General features: G+C 37.9%; 1 protein-coding gene across 2 annotated transcripts in view; it reads right to left on the bottom strand.

Moving 5' to 3' along the window:
* Nucleotides 1-13,436, bottom strand: part of LOC126419096 (splicing factor ESS-2 homolog) — a 98,367-nt gene extending 84,931 nt beyond the window's left edge. Inside the window, exons 1-4 of one of the 2 annotated variants that reach the window (XM_050086193.1) lie at nucleotides 13,299-13,436; nucleotides 13,041-13,183; nucleotides 12,634-12,790; nucleotides 10,228-10,523 (exon numbers count right to left, since the gene is read on the bottom strand). In XM_050086193.1, the coding sequence (XP_049942150.1) occupies nucleotides 10,228-10,523; nucleotides 12,634-12,790; nucleotides 13,041-13,139 (552 nt within the window). In that variant the 5' untranslated portion in view covers nucleotides 13,140-13,183; nucleotides 13,299-13,436. Of the gene's footprint in view, nucleotides 1-10,227; nucleotides 10,524-12,633; nucleotides 12,791-13,040 lie in introns of both variants that reach the window. The other variant, XM_050086192.1, reaches the window with a different exon arrangement.
* Nucleotides 13,437-16,121: the final 2,685 nt, after the last annotated feature.

Here is a 16,121-nt window from a genome sequence, read left to right as displayed (position 1 = left end):
CAGTTGCAATTCCTGGGTATTTAGTTGAATTTACGGCCTTTAGATTTGACTGATTTATCATGTAACCAATGTTTAACGGATTGCTTTTAGCAGTCATGTGGATGACCTCACACTTTTCGTTATTTAGGGTCAATTGCCAATTTTCGCACCATACGGATATATTTTCTAAATTGTTTTGCAATTTGTTTTGATCTTCTGATGACTTCACTAGTCAATAAACGATAGCATCATCTGCAAACAACTTAAGACAGCTGCTCAATTGTCTCCCAAATTCTTTATATAGATAATGCACAGCAAAGGGCCTACAACACTACCTTGGGGAATGCGAGAAATCACTTCTGTTTTACTTGATGACTTTCCGTCAATTACTATGAACTGTGATCTCTCTCACAGGAGTCCTCCAAAGCTCTCTTATATTCTGATTCTAATACTGGATCCCCTATCTCTTCTAAATCAACTCCTGTTTCTCCTTCTACCACATCAGACAAATCTTCCTCCTCATAGAGGCCTCCAATATACTCTTTCCACCCATCCTCTGCACTTAACAGTGGAACTTCTGCATTTAACAATGGAATCCCCATTGCACTCTTTACACTACCACTTTCCTATATGCTGAGTCAGTCCTTCTGACAATCATTTCTTTTTTGATTTCTTCACATTTTTCATGCAGCCACTTCATCTTAGCTTCCCTGCATTTCCTATTTATTTCATTCCTCAGCGACTTGTATTTCTGTATTCCTGAATATTTTTGCACTTCCTTCGTTCATCGATCAACTTAAGTATTTCTTGTGTTACCCATGGTTTCTTCACAGTTACCTTCTTTGTACCTACGTTTTTCTTTCCAGTTTCTGTGATTGCCCTTTTTAGAGATGTCCATTCCTCTTAGGAAATTGCACTGCCTACTGAGCCATTCCTTATTGCTGCACCTATAGCCTTGGAGAACTTCAAGCATGTCTCGTCATCCCTTAGTATTTGCGTATCCCACTTCTTTGGATACTGATTCTTCCTTACTAATCTCCTTAAAATCAGCTCACTCTTCATCATCTGTGATCTTCATCATTTGTGATCTGAGTCTATATCTGCTCCTGGGTACACCTTACAATCCAGTATCTGATTTCGAAATCTTTGTTTGACCAGGGTGTAATCTAGCTGAAATCTTCCCGTATCAGCCAGTCTTTTCCAAGTATACTGCCCCCTCTTGTGATTCTTGGACAGAGTATTCGCTACTACTTACCAAAATTTATTACAGAACTCAATCAGTTTTTCCTCTCTCTCATTCCTTTTCCCAACCCCATATTCTCCTGTAACCTTTTCTAAGACTCTGCAAAAGATAGATGAAATGATATATCCACACGTACCAGCCTTGTATTAAAATGTAAAACAAAGCTAGGAGGTTAAGATACATGCCTGAAAATGACTCAAGGTTGAAAATAGCCAACTGCACAGATAATAAAAAAGAATACAGTTTACTTGACCGTATTTTCAAGCTCAATGATACTGGACAGTACTTCTGTAGAAAACTTTTATGACACTTCTTTTAGATGGCGTAACCTGTGATTTCTTCCGACCACTGGGCACAGTTTTTAAGAGGGGTTTACTATGCTGCAAAATCTGCACAGAATTTGACATGGGTTCCAACAGCAACTGAGGCCTTGTTCTGCTTCAGTTATTTCAGCTGTTTTTCAGTGTCACTGACATTGATATGAATGCTTGACACTTTTCTGGCACCACTGACAGCCAACTTGTAGTTGTTGTGGCCTTCAGTTCAAAGACTGCTGGTTTGATGCAGCTCTCCATGATAGTCTACTTTATACAGGGCCTCTTTATCTCTGTCTAACCACTGCAACCAACATAAATTTGAACATGCTTACTCCACTACAGCCTTGGTCTCCTCCCCCTTCCTTACATTATCAAACTGACAATTCCTTAATATCTCAGGATTTTTCTTAATTAAATATATATTCTTTTATTCAAATTGTAACACACAGATATTTTTTTGCATGCTTGTATTCAGTACTTCCTCATTACTAATTCAACGTACGCAACTTATCTTCAGCATTCTTCTGTAGCACCACATAATTCAAATGCTTCTATTTTCTTTTTGTCTGAACTGCTTATTGTCCATATTTCACTTCTTTATAATTCATATCATATGACTGCTCTTTTGACAGTTAAACACATTTCATTTGGCACCTGTAAATCTGCAACCCTATTTTCTTTAGTCTTTTGTTTACAGAGATTGTATACTGAAGAGGGTTTGGATGATTTAATGGCTCCATACACAGCAACTAAATTATACTGTAACCAGTGCACACTGAACACCTTCATTTAGAGAATTTTGTAACAAAAATCCTTTAATATAATACCTGCTTCTAGTCATTTGAAGTACATCCTTTCCCAAGAATGAATCTACTAGCTTTTGTTTCTGACTACAACAGTGTGCCTAAGGAAACTGTCTCATTCAGATTTTCAGCAGCTGTGACACTACCTGCTAAATAATTGATATATATGTTAATGGAAAGTAGCCTGGCATATTCGCATAAGGCACATTAGTAATAACCTTTGTGCTTATAAATGACTCATTATTCTGAATAGTGTTCTGTATACTGTTCCTCAATCTTCCACACCCTACAGGTCTCCCAGGATACATTGTGTAAACTTGTCTTACTTAACACACAAAAACTTCAGGAAGGGAAAGGTTTAATACTGACAACAGACACACCCAAAAGTAAAAGTGATGACTTCATCCTAGCTTTCAGAACAATTAGTGCCTTCTTCAGGGAGGAGAGATGTATAGAGTGGGGAGGGTTAAAAAGGAAAGCCACGTCACGCAGATCCCCGAATAAAAGGGAGCCACCTGTAGTGAGAATGACGGTTATCCTGGGGTCTGAGTGGCTTGCCTTTCCTTTTTAATCTTTCCCACTCTCCTCCCAGGGGAAGGAACTAATAGTTCTGAAATCTACACACTGTTGTGTGTGTCTACTGGCAGTACTAAAATTTTGCCTCTTCAAGCTAACTGCTGGCGTGCAATTCAAGTGAACTCTAGTGAGTGATTTCAATTCAAGGCTTTGAGTCATGACGTCATGATTTTATAATGCGAAGGATGTGTGTGGCTTGAGTGGTTTGTTATTAAATGTTGTCTGTGATTGTCCTAATGACTGGTGTAAACTATCCTGTTTATTCCGAATTTGTTGGAATTTCCAAAGGTGTAGTTAGGCAGAAACCTAACAGATTAGCTTAAATTGGTGTGTGTGAAAGGAGAAGCAGTTTTATTTATAACCTTGGTTCTCACAAATATTTTGCTGATTTTTTCTGAATGTAGCACTGTCAACTTTAGCTATATAGCTCAATTCAAGCTGTGAAATCTGCATTTTGTTATTTTTCATAATTTCAAATTAGGTGTGTAGTGCAATTTCTTTCAGGATTTGTTTTTTTAGTTATCGCTTGTCCACTTTGGCTTCTTCTTTGTCTTGTGCCTTTGTCCTGCATCGACACAGGGTCAGCATGGTTATTTGCAAACTTGGCATGGTTAATTTAATGGGTGGCTGGATGGATGTCCCTCCTGTTGTTCCCTCCCCCACCCCCCACACCCCCTGGGATGGAATGTGTGTACCCCAACTGTTTTTGTATAGTGTTAATTCATGTGAAAGTAAGCGGAAGTTTTCTTAATGTTTGTGAATTGTGTGACTGAGGCAGGACTTGGACACCATCATAGTGGGATGTGAAAAACTCCCTAAAAACCACATCCAGGCTGGTCAGGACATCGACCTCATCATTAACCTGCCAGGTGGATTCGATGGGGAACCAGCGCACCAACCCATCCCTGAAGCAGTGGCTTAACACACACACGGCTATCTGGGCAGATACGCTCAATCTACTTGAGCTTGTGATATGTCTGCCAATGGCCACTTTCACCAATGCTCAGCACCAGCAGCTGAGGGGAAAGTCGGACCACATACAGCGAGTGCCAGAGACACATTCTGCAAACACGCAGGGGTAGGATAGCAGGTGCCCTTGGGTCATTTAACAATGGATACACCTTGCAATAGGCCTAGTGGACAATGAGAAACATGCAAATAAATTTATAGACCCCTCCCAGCACTAAGCTAAAGCACAGACAAAAGGTGTTTCAAAAATGGACATGTGGAAGCGTGTGAAGTTCCCGGCAGGCAGCAGCCAGTTTCAATCATCTTAGAAAGTGTGAAATGTGCCGTGGACTGCTGCAGGCACTGACACGGAATGCTGACAGAAAGTGCCACAAATTCACACAATTCTAGTTCTCGATTACACATTTTAGTTACTTTTCATGATTTTTCATTAGGTGTGTAAGGTGATTTCTTTTACAATTTTTTTTTCTTTTTTCCCCCATCACTCTGTGTACTTGAACTATATAGCTCAAGTCCAATTGTCGAGGCCACATTTTGTTATTTTTAGCTACATCCTGTTTCTGTGGGTTGCATTTTCTACATTCTACGTTCTTGCAGTACACACAGTTTCCCCTGAATTGAAATCCTTTTTCCTGTGTTGTCTCACTAGTTTACATGTTTATTATTAAGGATTTCTGCTTCTGGAATTATATGCTACAATTTATCCAGAAATTCTCTCTCACATTTATTAGTTTTCTTAGTTGAATTTTTCTTGGATATGATTAGATGATAAGAAACCAGACATAAAAATCAATTTTGATATCAACTGCTCAATTAATAAAAAGTCACACTTAAAAATTGCTAAGAACAGAGAAACTTGGAGAGAATAACAAACAAAACTTTTCTACTGTTCTGAATTATAAATGCCATTTCTTACTTCAATTATTTGAATCTCCTAGCTTAACTTTCCCTTCTTCTATCTTGTCTATTACCTTGTAAAACAGAACTAAACAGGAATTAAAACAGAATTATTACAAAAGGTTACAATTTAGTACATTCTGTATTTCAAATTTCTTTTCAAACAGAAATATATATGTCATAAATGCTGAAGAAAAGTTATTTTTTCATAGTTAGAAAAACTATCATCTCCTCTGCTGCCTACATGGTTGACCCTCCTGTGTTTCTTTCCATGTTTGCAGTTAAATCATAGGATACAGGGTCCGCATTTTTGCACACACACACTGATTTTTCTTTTTATCCAAACATGTTTCAGCAGCCCTGTGCCATCATCAGTGGGTTTTTGTTGACTGAAAATTGTAAAAATGAACACATTTTACATTGTAACTGATCTAACAAAGTGAGGCCTAAAGCAGTTCTTGTTTATTTTGCTTCTTACTGTGATCTTACATTATATGGTTTTGCAGGGCTAAATGTATGGTGTCCTGGACTGATAGCTTGTCATGCAAACTAAACAATGTCAATGTAAATTTCATTGGCACCTCTCAATTTTTAAATCATCTCACATTAGAAACAGAAAAAGACAACACACCAAATTTTCTGGACCTCGCCATACAGAAAACTAATAATACCCATCACATCACAATATTCAGGTAACTTACAACCACAAGTGCCACCATTCACCATTCACAATCTGCTGAACCACTCGGTGGCACACAAACAAGCAAGTTTAGATTTATGCTCCACATATTGAACAGAACACCAGTAAGTGAACAGAATTACACAGGAGGCAGACACAATGAAACAGATAGTACAGGGAAATGGTTACAAGTCTCATATGATCGAGAAATTAAACCAACAAATTTGTAAAAAGGAAAGGAACGAACTCACAACACACACACAAAACCTTACACAATACAGATCAACACAACTTACCAACGATGGCCACATGCAAGACACAAAGTACAACAACACACACAGACAAAACAAAATGGTATTTACTCACCTACAATAACAAAACTGTCCATAGAACATGTAACATATTGACAAAACAGATATTTCAAATAGGGTACAGGGCCGACACAACACAGAAAAAAACTCAGAACACAAGAGACACCCACAGATAAAATAAACACATCAGGAATATATGAACTTACATGCAACACTTGTCAATCAGTGTACATAGAGCAAATGTGCAGGAACTTTGAAACAAGATACTCAGAACACCTCAGTGCCCTATAAAGTAACAACACCCATAGCACATTTGGTGACCACCTAATAGCCCATAACCACCACCAACTACAGTTGCAACAGATTTAAAAATACTGAAATTTAACCACAGCCCACGCTGTAAACTGACAATAGGAGAGAACTTCCGCATACAGAAGGCAATAGCAGAAGAAAAACAAACTTTAAATGAAAACACTACAATCTGTAGAGGCACATTATTTAAGACATTAAAGGAGCGTTACAGAAAAGACATAACAAATAGCTCCTCTCAGGTAACAAAATGAACACAGACAGGGTTAGGAAATATAAAAACGTAGTGCTCATTGCATTTTGCGAAGTGAAATCCCATTTATAAACAACAAAATTACACAAAGTACAATAATATACATGTGCAGTAATCTCAGAACACAAAAAAGAAGGATCAGTAACAACAAAATCTGAGTAACAACAAAAATATATATGTGAAACATTACGACATACCAAGATCATGTTTCAAAAATCAAGAGATGTGTTAACTCGCTGATGAAATTCACATTTACATAATTTAGTTTGCAGATGACAAGATATCAGTGCAGGACACCATACAGTTGGTCCTGGAAAACCATATAATGTAAAATCACAGTTAGAAGCAAAACAAACAAGAACAAGCAAAATGAAAAAAAATTTCTTTAGGTCTCACTTTTTTAGCTCAGTTACAATGTAAAATATGTTCATTTTTACAGTTTTCAATGAACAAGAACCCACTGATGATGGCACAGACGTGCTGAAACATGTTTGGGTAAAAAGAAAAAACAGTGTGTTTGTAAAAAAGCGGTGGTCAACAGAAGCATCCGATTCTATCCGTCTACTTTGACCCATGATGCAATGATGTTGTGGTGTGTGATGTCACACCAACGTGGTATTTTTGAGTTGATTGTGTTTGTAGATACCATGTTGTACTTGATGGTACCCTCTGAGGTGGATGTGGCCATGCTGAGTATAACATGTGGTATTGGGTTCATTTGAGTTTTGGTTGTCATCATGTTAATGTGGTTTTGGGTTTGGGTAGTGTGATGTGCGTACTGTAAGACCTTCAGTACACACACCATCAGATTATTTGACTTGTTGCTCTAACGAAGTAGGCGAGTGTCAGCAATATGTCTCATGGTCTTATCGTGGCGTGTTTATCTTCTGCCGTTAGGTCAGACGATAGAAATGCCACTTGCACACTTAGAGTAGCAGATTGACGGTGACCAACTTTAAAAAGAACTTGATTAATTTTCACACACATTTATTAAAATAGTAACAAGCATAAACCTTACGTAACTTGATTCTGGATGCTGTTTACAATTGACAATCTCAAGTTCCATTGGTCTTGGTACGTTAATCTTATTCTCACAGATCTCTGATACTTGACAAAGTGTCTATTCATTTATCTTCATGGCTATGTACAGGAATATGGTAATCTTATTAGGCGCAGACTGAAACTTGACTACAGACTGGTACAGACTAATGTAGACTGGTACAGACAGGTGCAGACTAATGCAGACTGACTAATGCAGACTGACTAATCTCCACACTCGTTATAATACCTCACGCGTTCAGGTATCACTGCGTGAGTGTGATCCGCGAGGAGAACAGGTTCTACGTTAGCAGCAATCTCATTGGTTGCGTTACATATTAATACACAGATGGGTGGAAGCAGAATTTGGTCCATCTCTAAGGCAACGCCATCTTGTAGTGCGGAGACGGACGAGCGCTGCACCTGTGCTGATGTGCTTAGCGGGGCACGCTCTAGTGGGAAAGTTGTGTATGCGGAACTATGTACACAAAAGGTAGTTAGTGTGGTGATGTGAGTTGTGGAAGTGTTTTCAGAGGATTACTAAGGCTTTTTTTTGTTTACATTTTTGGCATTTTTGTTAGGTCTGATTAGTTTGGTGTTTGTTGTGTGGAAAGAAGTCTAATTTTTTAGTGTTTTAATGCATGTAGTGAATATGAGGTATTTGGGTTTTTGAGTGTTGTGGTTTTTGTTCTCCTTTCTGGAGTTGTAAGTGTTGGTTTTTCCATATCAATCGCTGTGGTTGAGCTATACAGGCCAAGGGAAATTTTCGATTCCACTTTTCAGACTTAAAAGGTGTCGGTTTTTTGGTATCAATAGTTACAGTTGAGCTATATAGGTCAAGAGAAATGTCTTGTTCCTATGGTTTTGTTGGTGTAACACAATGTTGTAATTTAAATTTCTTGGATATTATTTGTTTTAGGATGGTGTGGTGTTTCTTTATTCTTGTATATTTAGTTTGAATCCGCCCTTAACCGCCAATTTTCTGTGGTTGTTCTGTTAGTTTCATTGTATTTATGGAGTGAAATGTTATAGTAATTTTTATTTTTGCTCGCGTTTGTTGGCGTGTACATGCAGAGATGTCATTATCGCCATATTGTATTCACTGGAACTAGCCGTTTCTGCCATATTTATGATGTCATGGGTCAAAGTAGATGGGTGGAATCAGACGCTACTGTAATGCCAATGGTGGAATCTATATCCTATAATGACTGATCCTTTTTAAGATGTCACTTGTGACAGTGTCGTGCCCAAAATGTGACCATAAAATGGTCCCATCAGTTCCAAACCCTCCAAAGTGCCAAAATCTGTACTGCGACTGAGCGAAAATATGATTTTCTAAACTCCACCAGAATGGATAATTAGCTTGGGTAACTCAACACACCCTCAGAGAACATAATCAAAACTTTATCTTTGGTAACCAACAACTGTTGTAAACATATTTTGTTTTGATCATAGAAAGACCACTTCTTGTCAAAGTTTTGACTTGACTAGGGCCTACACATTACAAACACTGAATCTACAATGAGATGTTACAGAACTGCGAGGGGGGCTTCTTTTTAAGAAAAAAAAAGGGTGCTATCATGAAGACTTCTTTGATCCATGAAAGCACATGTTGGCACGCAATTTCTTTTGCAGTCCAATCAATGTGACGTTTTAGTATATCTTTCAAGCAGTTCAGATTTTGCAACAAGTGAGTCACTTACCTTCCAAGTTAGAGAAATATCCGTGTTGCTTAAAAAACCAAATTACTATTACTATGGCCTTGGAAAGTAAAAGTTTGAACCTAAGTTACAAAGATATATGGGCAATGGTTGGGATTATAGGAGAAAGTTACTTAGTCTAAGCTGTAAATATAGAAGTTAAAACCAAGATTTTGTACTCCCAGGGGTATTTTCCATATCTTGTATCTTCAGTTCCTGGCTAACGCCACTATTACACTCAGTGCTATGCCAGATGTATGAAATTCTTTGATATAATAGTTGATCTTGACCTTCATTCTTCGAAGTACACTGCTATCACTGAATATTGCAATAACAAAAAAAGCTGTGTGGTGACATAATTTATCCCACTTGTACTGCAGATATTTTAATGACTAAGGAAACGAAATGCATGGCTAAAGTGCACTTACGGCATAGGTGGCTCATTCATTGTCTACTGATGTTGGCAATTCATTGATGTTGGTCGCAACCAATCCCGTGATAGTATACAGCAGCCAGTGAGAATTGCTGACTCTAATAATTTCTTGCAGCAGATGATTACATTTGTTTTTGAAATGGAGAGCATCAGAATGGCGTTTAGTGATTTGGTTATTTTAATGTTGCTAAATGATTTTCATATTTCTTAGGGGGCGCAAAAATTGTACATGGACTGGCAGACTGACCCGTAATGCAATCTGAGGCCTATGTTAGGTTGGAATGTGACACTCTGCTTTTAAGTTAGCAAAGAATTGGATCTCAACACAAATACACAGCTGCTATAATAGATTGATGTGGAGTGTGGTCCAAGATATGCATTTGTCATTGCAATAACCTAGTTGTACATCTCATTTCCAATGTTGCTGAAAACTTCAATGATATGGTCAAATTCAAACCTAAAAGAACAGGCTACTAGCTAATTTTATTTCCAAACTATAGGAAATTATAAACAATAAACTCACTGGCCACCTACATCTGACTCATGACTCATTGTGATGACTTTCCAGGTTTCACTGTGCGAACCATTACCAACAGCAGCACCCAATGGAAAAGCAACCAGCACCGTAAGTGCACTTTCAATGCAAAGCACAATAAATTTGACCATAAATGTTTCTTACTCTTAAGCAAGGGTGCCTGGAAAGTAACGATAAATTCTAACCTTTTGTCTATGCTTTACTTCTGCTGCTTCCATGATCTCCTGAAAGCTCTGGTTGTCCTCACTGGTGTGAGAGTTCAGGTACTGATCTAAGCTCAGTTTTACAGAGCCCCCATCTTCTTCTCCGAGGCTTTTTGTTTCTGGGTCACTGTTCCTGCCATCGGATGCACTCTCTGTCACCTCAGAGGCCCTATCATTGCCATGGATATCTTTTGCTGTTTGTTTAGGCGTTGCAGAACCTGCAGGGTCATCCTCCCTTCGAACGTCAAGAGGAGTTTCAAATGTAGCAGGGCTAGCATCTGCAACATTCATACACAATTATTTAACTGATACTTAGTATTACACTGAAGAAAGAGATGTTGTGTGTTGGATATTTCATAGTTTTCTATTTGCTTAGATGCAAACAGAATAGCAATGACGCAAGTGAAATAAATTACAGTGGCAGTATCAGCCAGCCTGCTTTTCCTTGCAGCAAGGCTGTTTCGCATAGCGAATGGGGAAGATAGATTTAAGTAACCAGTGACAGGAATCATATTTCAAGTGCTGAAATTGAAAGAATTTTATGTTCTTCCCGGGTATGATGGTACTTGAAAGATTATGATAACTGCTACCACCTCAGCTTCCACATATTTATCTACAGCATTTTGGAACAAAGCTTTTAGTGACAGAATCAACTGTAGTATAGCCCTGGTTGTAGGTTAGGCTGGATGGTGCCAGTTTAGTTAAGTTGGTAAAGCCACAGTATATGGCATGAAAAGATGCTGCTTTTTGGAATGGAGGTTGTGATGGCAGACTGACCTGCAGTGCAGCCCTCGGCTTTGGTTAGACAAAGGCAAACCTATGGTTCTCCTCAGTAGGTGAAGCCAACAAATGCAATACCATGAGAAAAACATTAGTAGCAGGTACTGATGCCGTGAGAAAAAGTTCAGCTACAGTCATTGACAGTTAATGAAGGTTCAAATGGTGATCACAGCTGTATCAAGTAGCACAAAATTGTTTTTACCGTGTGGTGAGCATCTTGCAAATATTTACCATTATAACCCTCGTTTCTCTCAATACAGTGAACGTCCTGTGGTTGTATTCACATTAGGAAGGAGCTTAAGGGCAATTAACAGCAAGGTTATCAGCATATATTCACATTAGGATTTCTTAAAATTACTTAAACTATGAAACATGTTTAAGACTCTTAACACTGTTTACAGTGTATCACTTTAAAAATTTAATCACCACTGTTATGAAGTTACAGTCATTTTTACTAGCACATATACTAATTTATATATGGACTGTATATAACAGAACAGGCTGAAATTACTGGTTTCTGCAAAATAAAATGCAGCTGTTTCTTCCATTGTCTCACTAATTGTATTGTTAGTAGCCCACATCTCTTCTGTGTTTCTAGCAAGCGATAGAAAACAAAAGTACTGTCATTTCATTCTGATTACCGATTCATTATGAGACAGGATACAAATGCTCTTTGTACATGTAGATTACATTAGATTCAGTTTTTGTCCCATAGACCCACAATGATTCTCTTGGGTGGGGAACAAGTCAGAAGGTAAAAATAAAACATTTGAATATAATACTCACTTCCCCGATCATTTGGCAGGAGATTGTTAAAATATGTGAATACATTACAGTAAATTCAGAGTTAATACACTGTGAGAATTAAACATGGTTATGCACTTTTAATAAATTTATCATACACAAAATAGATAATGTTGACTGTTGTGACCAAGTGCTGTCAAAACTGAAATCTAACAGACATTTTTACTTAAGCTGGTCTAACCGACTCTGTTAAGATATTCATCTATTAAAGTAGAAAGAGTTGCCTATCAAAAAGTCTTTCAGACTATGTTTAAACTATACTTTATCTGAAACCAAGTTTTTAATGGTTGCTCGCAATTTATTGAAAATGTGTGTTTCCGAATACTTGACCCCTTTTCGGACCAAGGTAAGTGAGTTTAGATCTTTAAGTAGATCATTCTTATTCCTAGTATTGGAGCTATGTATTGAGAAATTGGTTAGAAATAGAGACATATTACTTCCAACAAATTTCATTTAAGGAACAACTACACTGAGACGCAATGGTTAGAATATCCAGTTCCTCGGCCAGGTTTCTATGTGATCTTCTTAAATTTACACCTTAAATGAGTCTTATTACATGCTTTTGCACTCTAACTTCTGTTCGGTTGAATTACACCAGAATATAAACCCACATAACATAACAGAATCAAAGTAAGCAAGTATTTTTTTCATATTTACACTTTCTACATCTGACATCATTGGCACTGCAAATACAGACTTGCATTTACTCTCAACCACTTGCATTATAACTGGCTGTAAACTAAATGTTTATGGAAAACAGCATTCACGCCAAGAATTTATAAAAAATGGAAATTATATACTTACATCTCTCTGTTGGTGGGCGTTTTCCACTACTATACTTTGAATAAAGCTCCCGTAACTTCTCAATGTCATTTTTCTCCACAGCATCTAGATACTCATTCTGGGCTTTTAGTTTTTCCAGATCTGGGAAAAAGTCTCGCTGGATTATTTTGCCCATCTCCTATAATGAAGAGTGTAATTTTAGATATTTGTGTCGATATCAAAATCTGTAATCTTAAACAGTCTACATTTACGAGAGTTTATCCCAGGCGTTCGGTTCAAAGACACTGCCACTTGATCCATAAATTACTAACAGCTTACCAAACAAAATGGGGAAATCAATAGAAGAAGTGTCACACACTGTATTACCATAGCATACACTTAATTCTTAAACAAGAGATTATGTTCAAAGGTGTCATTAACATACAAACCTGTATATATGAATCTTCATCCAACACTTTTTTCGCCTTCCGTTTTATTTTTGGTGTGTCTGGCGTTTTAAAAATTGCAACATCTTCCACAAACTTCATAACTGCCAACGCTCTCTCGCCAGGTTTCGGCGTTTGCCCCGATTCTTCACGCATTTTCACAAATAAATAGGCTTATATTTCAGTCACACACGGCATAAACATCGTCCATCACTGGTGTCACAAAAGGGCGAAATTGCAGCTGTCACATTTAAAACTCACCGAGGAGGTAACTGTATTAAACCACACACGGTTTTATGTATCATAAAGGACGACATTGTTTTCAAAATTTGTTTATAACATACACATACAGTCAAAACTATCAGCTGGATTCAATGTAAACATCAGAAGTCAGAAAACCCACACATATCTTTGGAAAGGTATGAGAAATTCAGCGTTTGCATTGTGAAATTATCGACTTCCACAGATTTAGCAGTAGCTTGGCATGCAGTCACGGCCGCCTGTATTAGAGGCCGGAGGACTGAAATGTGGCAACGTTACGTTAAGGCCTACCGCATGGCTGTGGCTATAAGGTAGCGAACGGAAGCAGTTGTTTACGTACTTTCGCGGTGTCTGTTTTATCCGACATTACAGTGTAATTATGCTATACTGGACTCTGCAAAAATTATAGCAGGTAGTCGTGACTACAGTAGAAGATATAACACGATGTAAGTATACAATTCTGTGAAGTTTGTAGTGTTTTTACATGTATATGTGCAAGTGTGCTACGTGAACGACTTTCGTCTACACAATTGCAATAAATGTTCTACTATATTCTAGATATAATTCGAAAATAAAGTTTTGAATTCATAAGGTTAGTATCAGAATCTTCTCCTAAGTGATTTGTGTTAATATTATGAATATTTCTACACATTTGATTCTATTGTAGACTTGTGTTTCGTGATGTCCAAGCAGTAGAAAAAACCAGTCCACTTAAATTCTCATTTGCTATTTTTACATAATAGTATTTTGATTTAAGATGTTAGCAATTAATGCATCATTCTATTTGCAGATGCCAGAAAAATGTTGTGTTCCTGGTTGCAACAGCAACTACAAATCCAGCAATGAAGAGGGTTACATCTCAGTGTTCAGATTCCCTACTGAAGAGGAAAACAGAAAGCGATGGACAAGAAATATCCCCAGAAAGGACTCGACTCCATCAAATGGAAGTGTTGTTTGCATTAAACATTTTGAAGAAAGTGACGAGTTTCCTCGTCAAATGCCAGCTTTTACCAGAAGCTGTGCCAAAAATATTCCCTGGGTTACTATCGTATTTAAGTAAAGTGCAGCCTCCAAGAAGGTGTTTGTCATGTTTGTCATTTATATAGGAAGGAATATCATAATACATTCCAAATAACAGACTGAAATAATTGCAAGTCGGCAAATAATGTTAGTAGGCAGCTCACAAAATTGTTTGCTGAACTTGTATATCCAAATCTCAGGTAAGAAATGTCATAATATGAAGAACATGTGAGTTATTGAAAAGTTCATCGTTGCAAGGAAACGAGAATAAAATGCGTAATTCCGACATAAAGTCGGCGTAATACTGCGACAAATTAGCTTTCTAGGTTACTGTCTTATTTATAGGGACCAAATCTACAAAAAAAAGTGATTGCGTATTTATACCTGACACGTCTTCTCCATTCGACGAAATCTAAACTTTAGTCTCGGCCTAGCTGGTCACGCTAGCCGACCTACTGACGTCACAGGCTACGTCGTTGTCAGCTTGACGACTCCGGCCTCTAATACAGGCGGCCGTGATGCAATGGTTTACGGGTGCCTAAACAGGCGTCCGTGAGTGATAGCAAGTCGGAAAGGACATGTAAAAACTACGTTAAAGATTTTGACGCTTGTTTTCTCACGATAAGTTTGAAAGCTGTATGCATGAATCATAACTTGAAGTGTTGATACTATGTAATGTTTAGACCGTTTCATTCTTTACAGAACAGAACGTAACATCACGTCAAAACATTCACAATGCATTTCAAATATCGGCATTCACGCAGGCTGTCAACGGTATGTAACGAAACTGGAATTCACTGTCAAGTTTTCTAGGGAAGAAAAGTAACTTTATTTCCGCGACGCTCCCTCATGTTATAGTAGTGTGTTTGTGCTTTTGATCCTTCTTAGCCTCTATTTTGTTGTATTGCTTTACTTTTATGCGAAATTGTAAATGTCCCATGACGATTTGGATATTTTTTCCCATTGAGTGCTCTTCTGTAGGATGGTTGGTTGGTTTTGGGGAAGGAGACCAGACAGCGTGGTCATCGGTCTCATCGGATTAGGGAAGGAGGGGGAAGGAAGTCGGCCGTGCCCTTTCAGAGGAACCATCCCGGCATTTGCCTGGAGTGATTTAGGGAAATCACGGAAAACCTAAATCAGGATGGCCGGACGCGGGATTGAACCGTCGTCCTCCCGAATGCGAGTCCAGTGTCTGACCACTGCGCCACCTCGCTCGGTCTTCTGTAGGAGCAGTAAGATATCTGAAAGCGAAAATTGACTTTTGTTTTACAATAACTGAACAAAGGTGGCACCTACATTGTGTATAAGCTAGAACATAAATTGATGAAACAATATTCATTAGACAACCTTTTACTAACGAAAAAGGCAGCTCTATTGGAGTAGAAAATGCAGGTGTTTTTGTCGTTATTTGATATGTAGGGAAAAAACCATAATGGATAAAATAAATATGCTCTCTGTGTTCCCTTATAAATATTGTTTTATGTGTTTGTATGTATATATTTTCGCCAGCAAATAAATTCCAGTGTTTTGAAATGCTGTTCCACTTGTCAGAAATTTAACATTCAAAATCAACTTCCTTCATAAAATTTACTTTGGCCATTAATAAACTTTATCATTACTAGTTTACTTGATTTAAATACTATGCTCACAGTCTCACTTTCACCATCTGGTACTGGGCTAAGCAAACTGGCATCGTGTTGACATTTCGTCTAACGTGAAATCTTCACCATCTTATGGTGATATCGCCTGACGTTTTATTCTGTCCCATTGACATCTAGTGTGAATCAGGCTTTTCGGGCACAC

Source organism: Schistocerca serialis, chromosome 9, assembly GCF_023864345.2.
Source record: "Schistocerca serialis cubense isolate TAMUIC-IGC-003099 chromosome 9, iqSchSeri2.2, whole genome shotgun sequence".
Taxonomy (NCBI): Eukaryota; Metazoa; Arthropoda; class Insecta; order Orthoptera; family Acrididae; genus Schistocerca; species Schistocerca serialis.
This window is presented reverse-complemented; position numbering and strand designations above follow the sequence as displayed.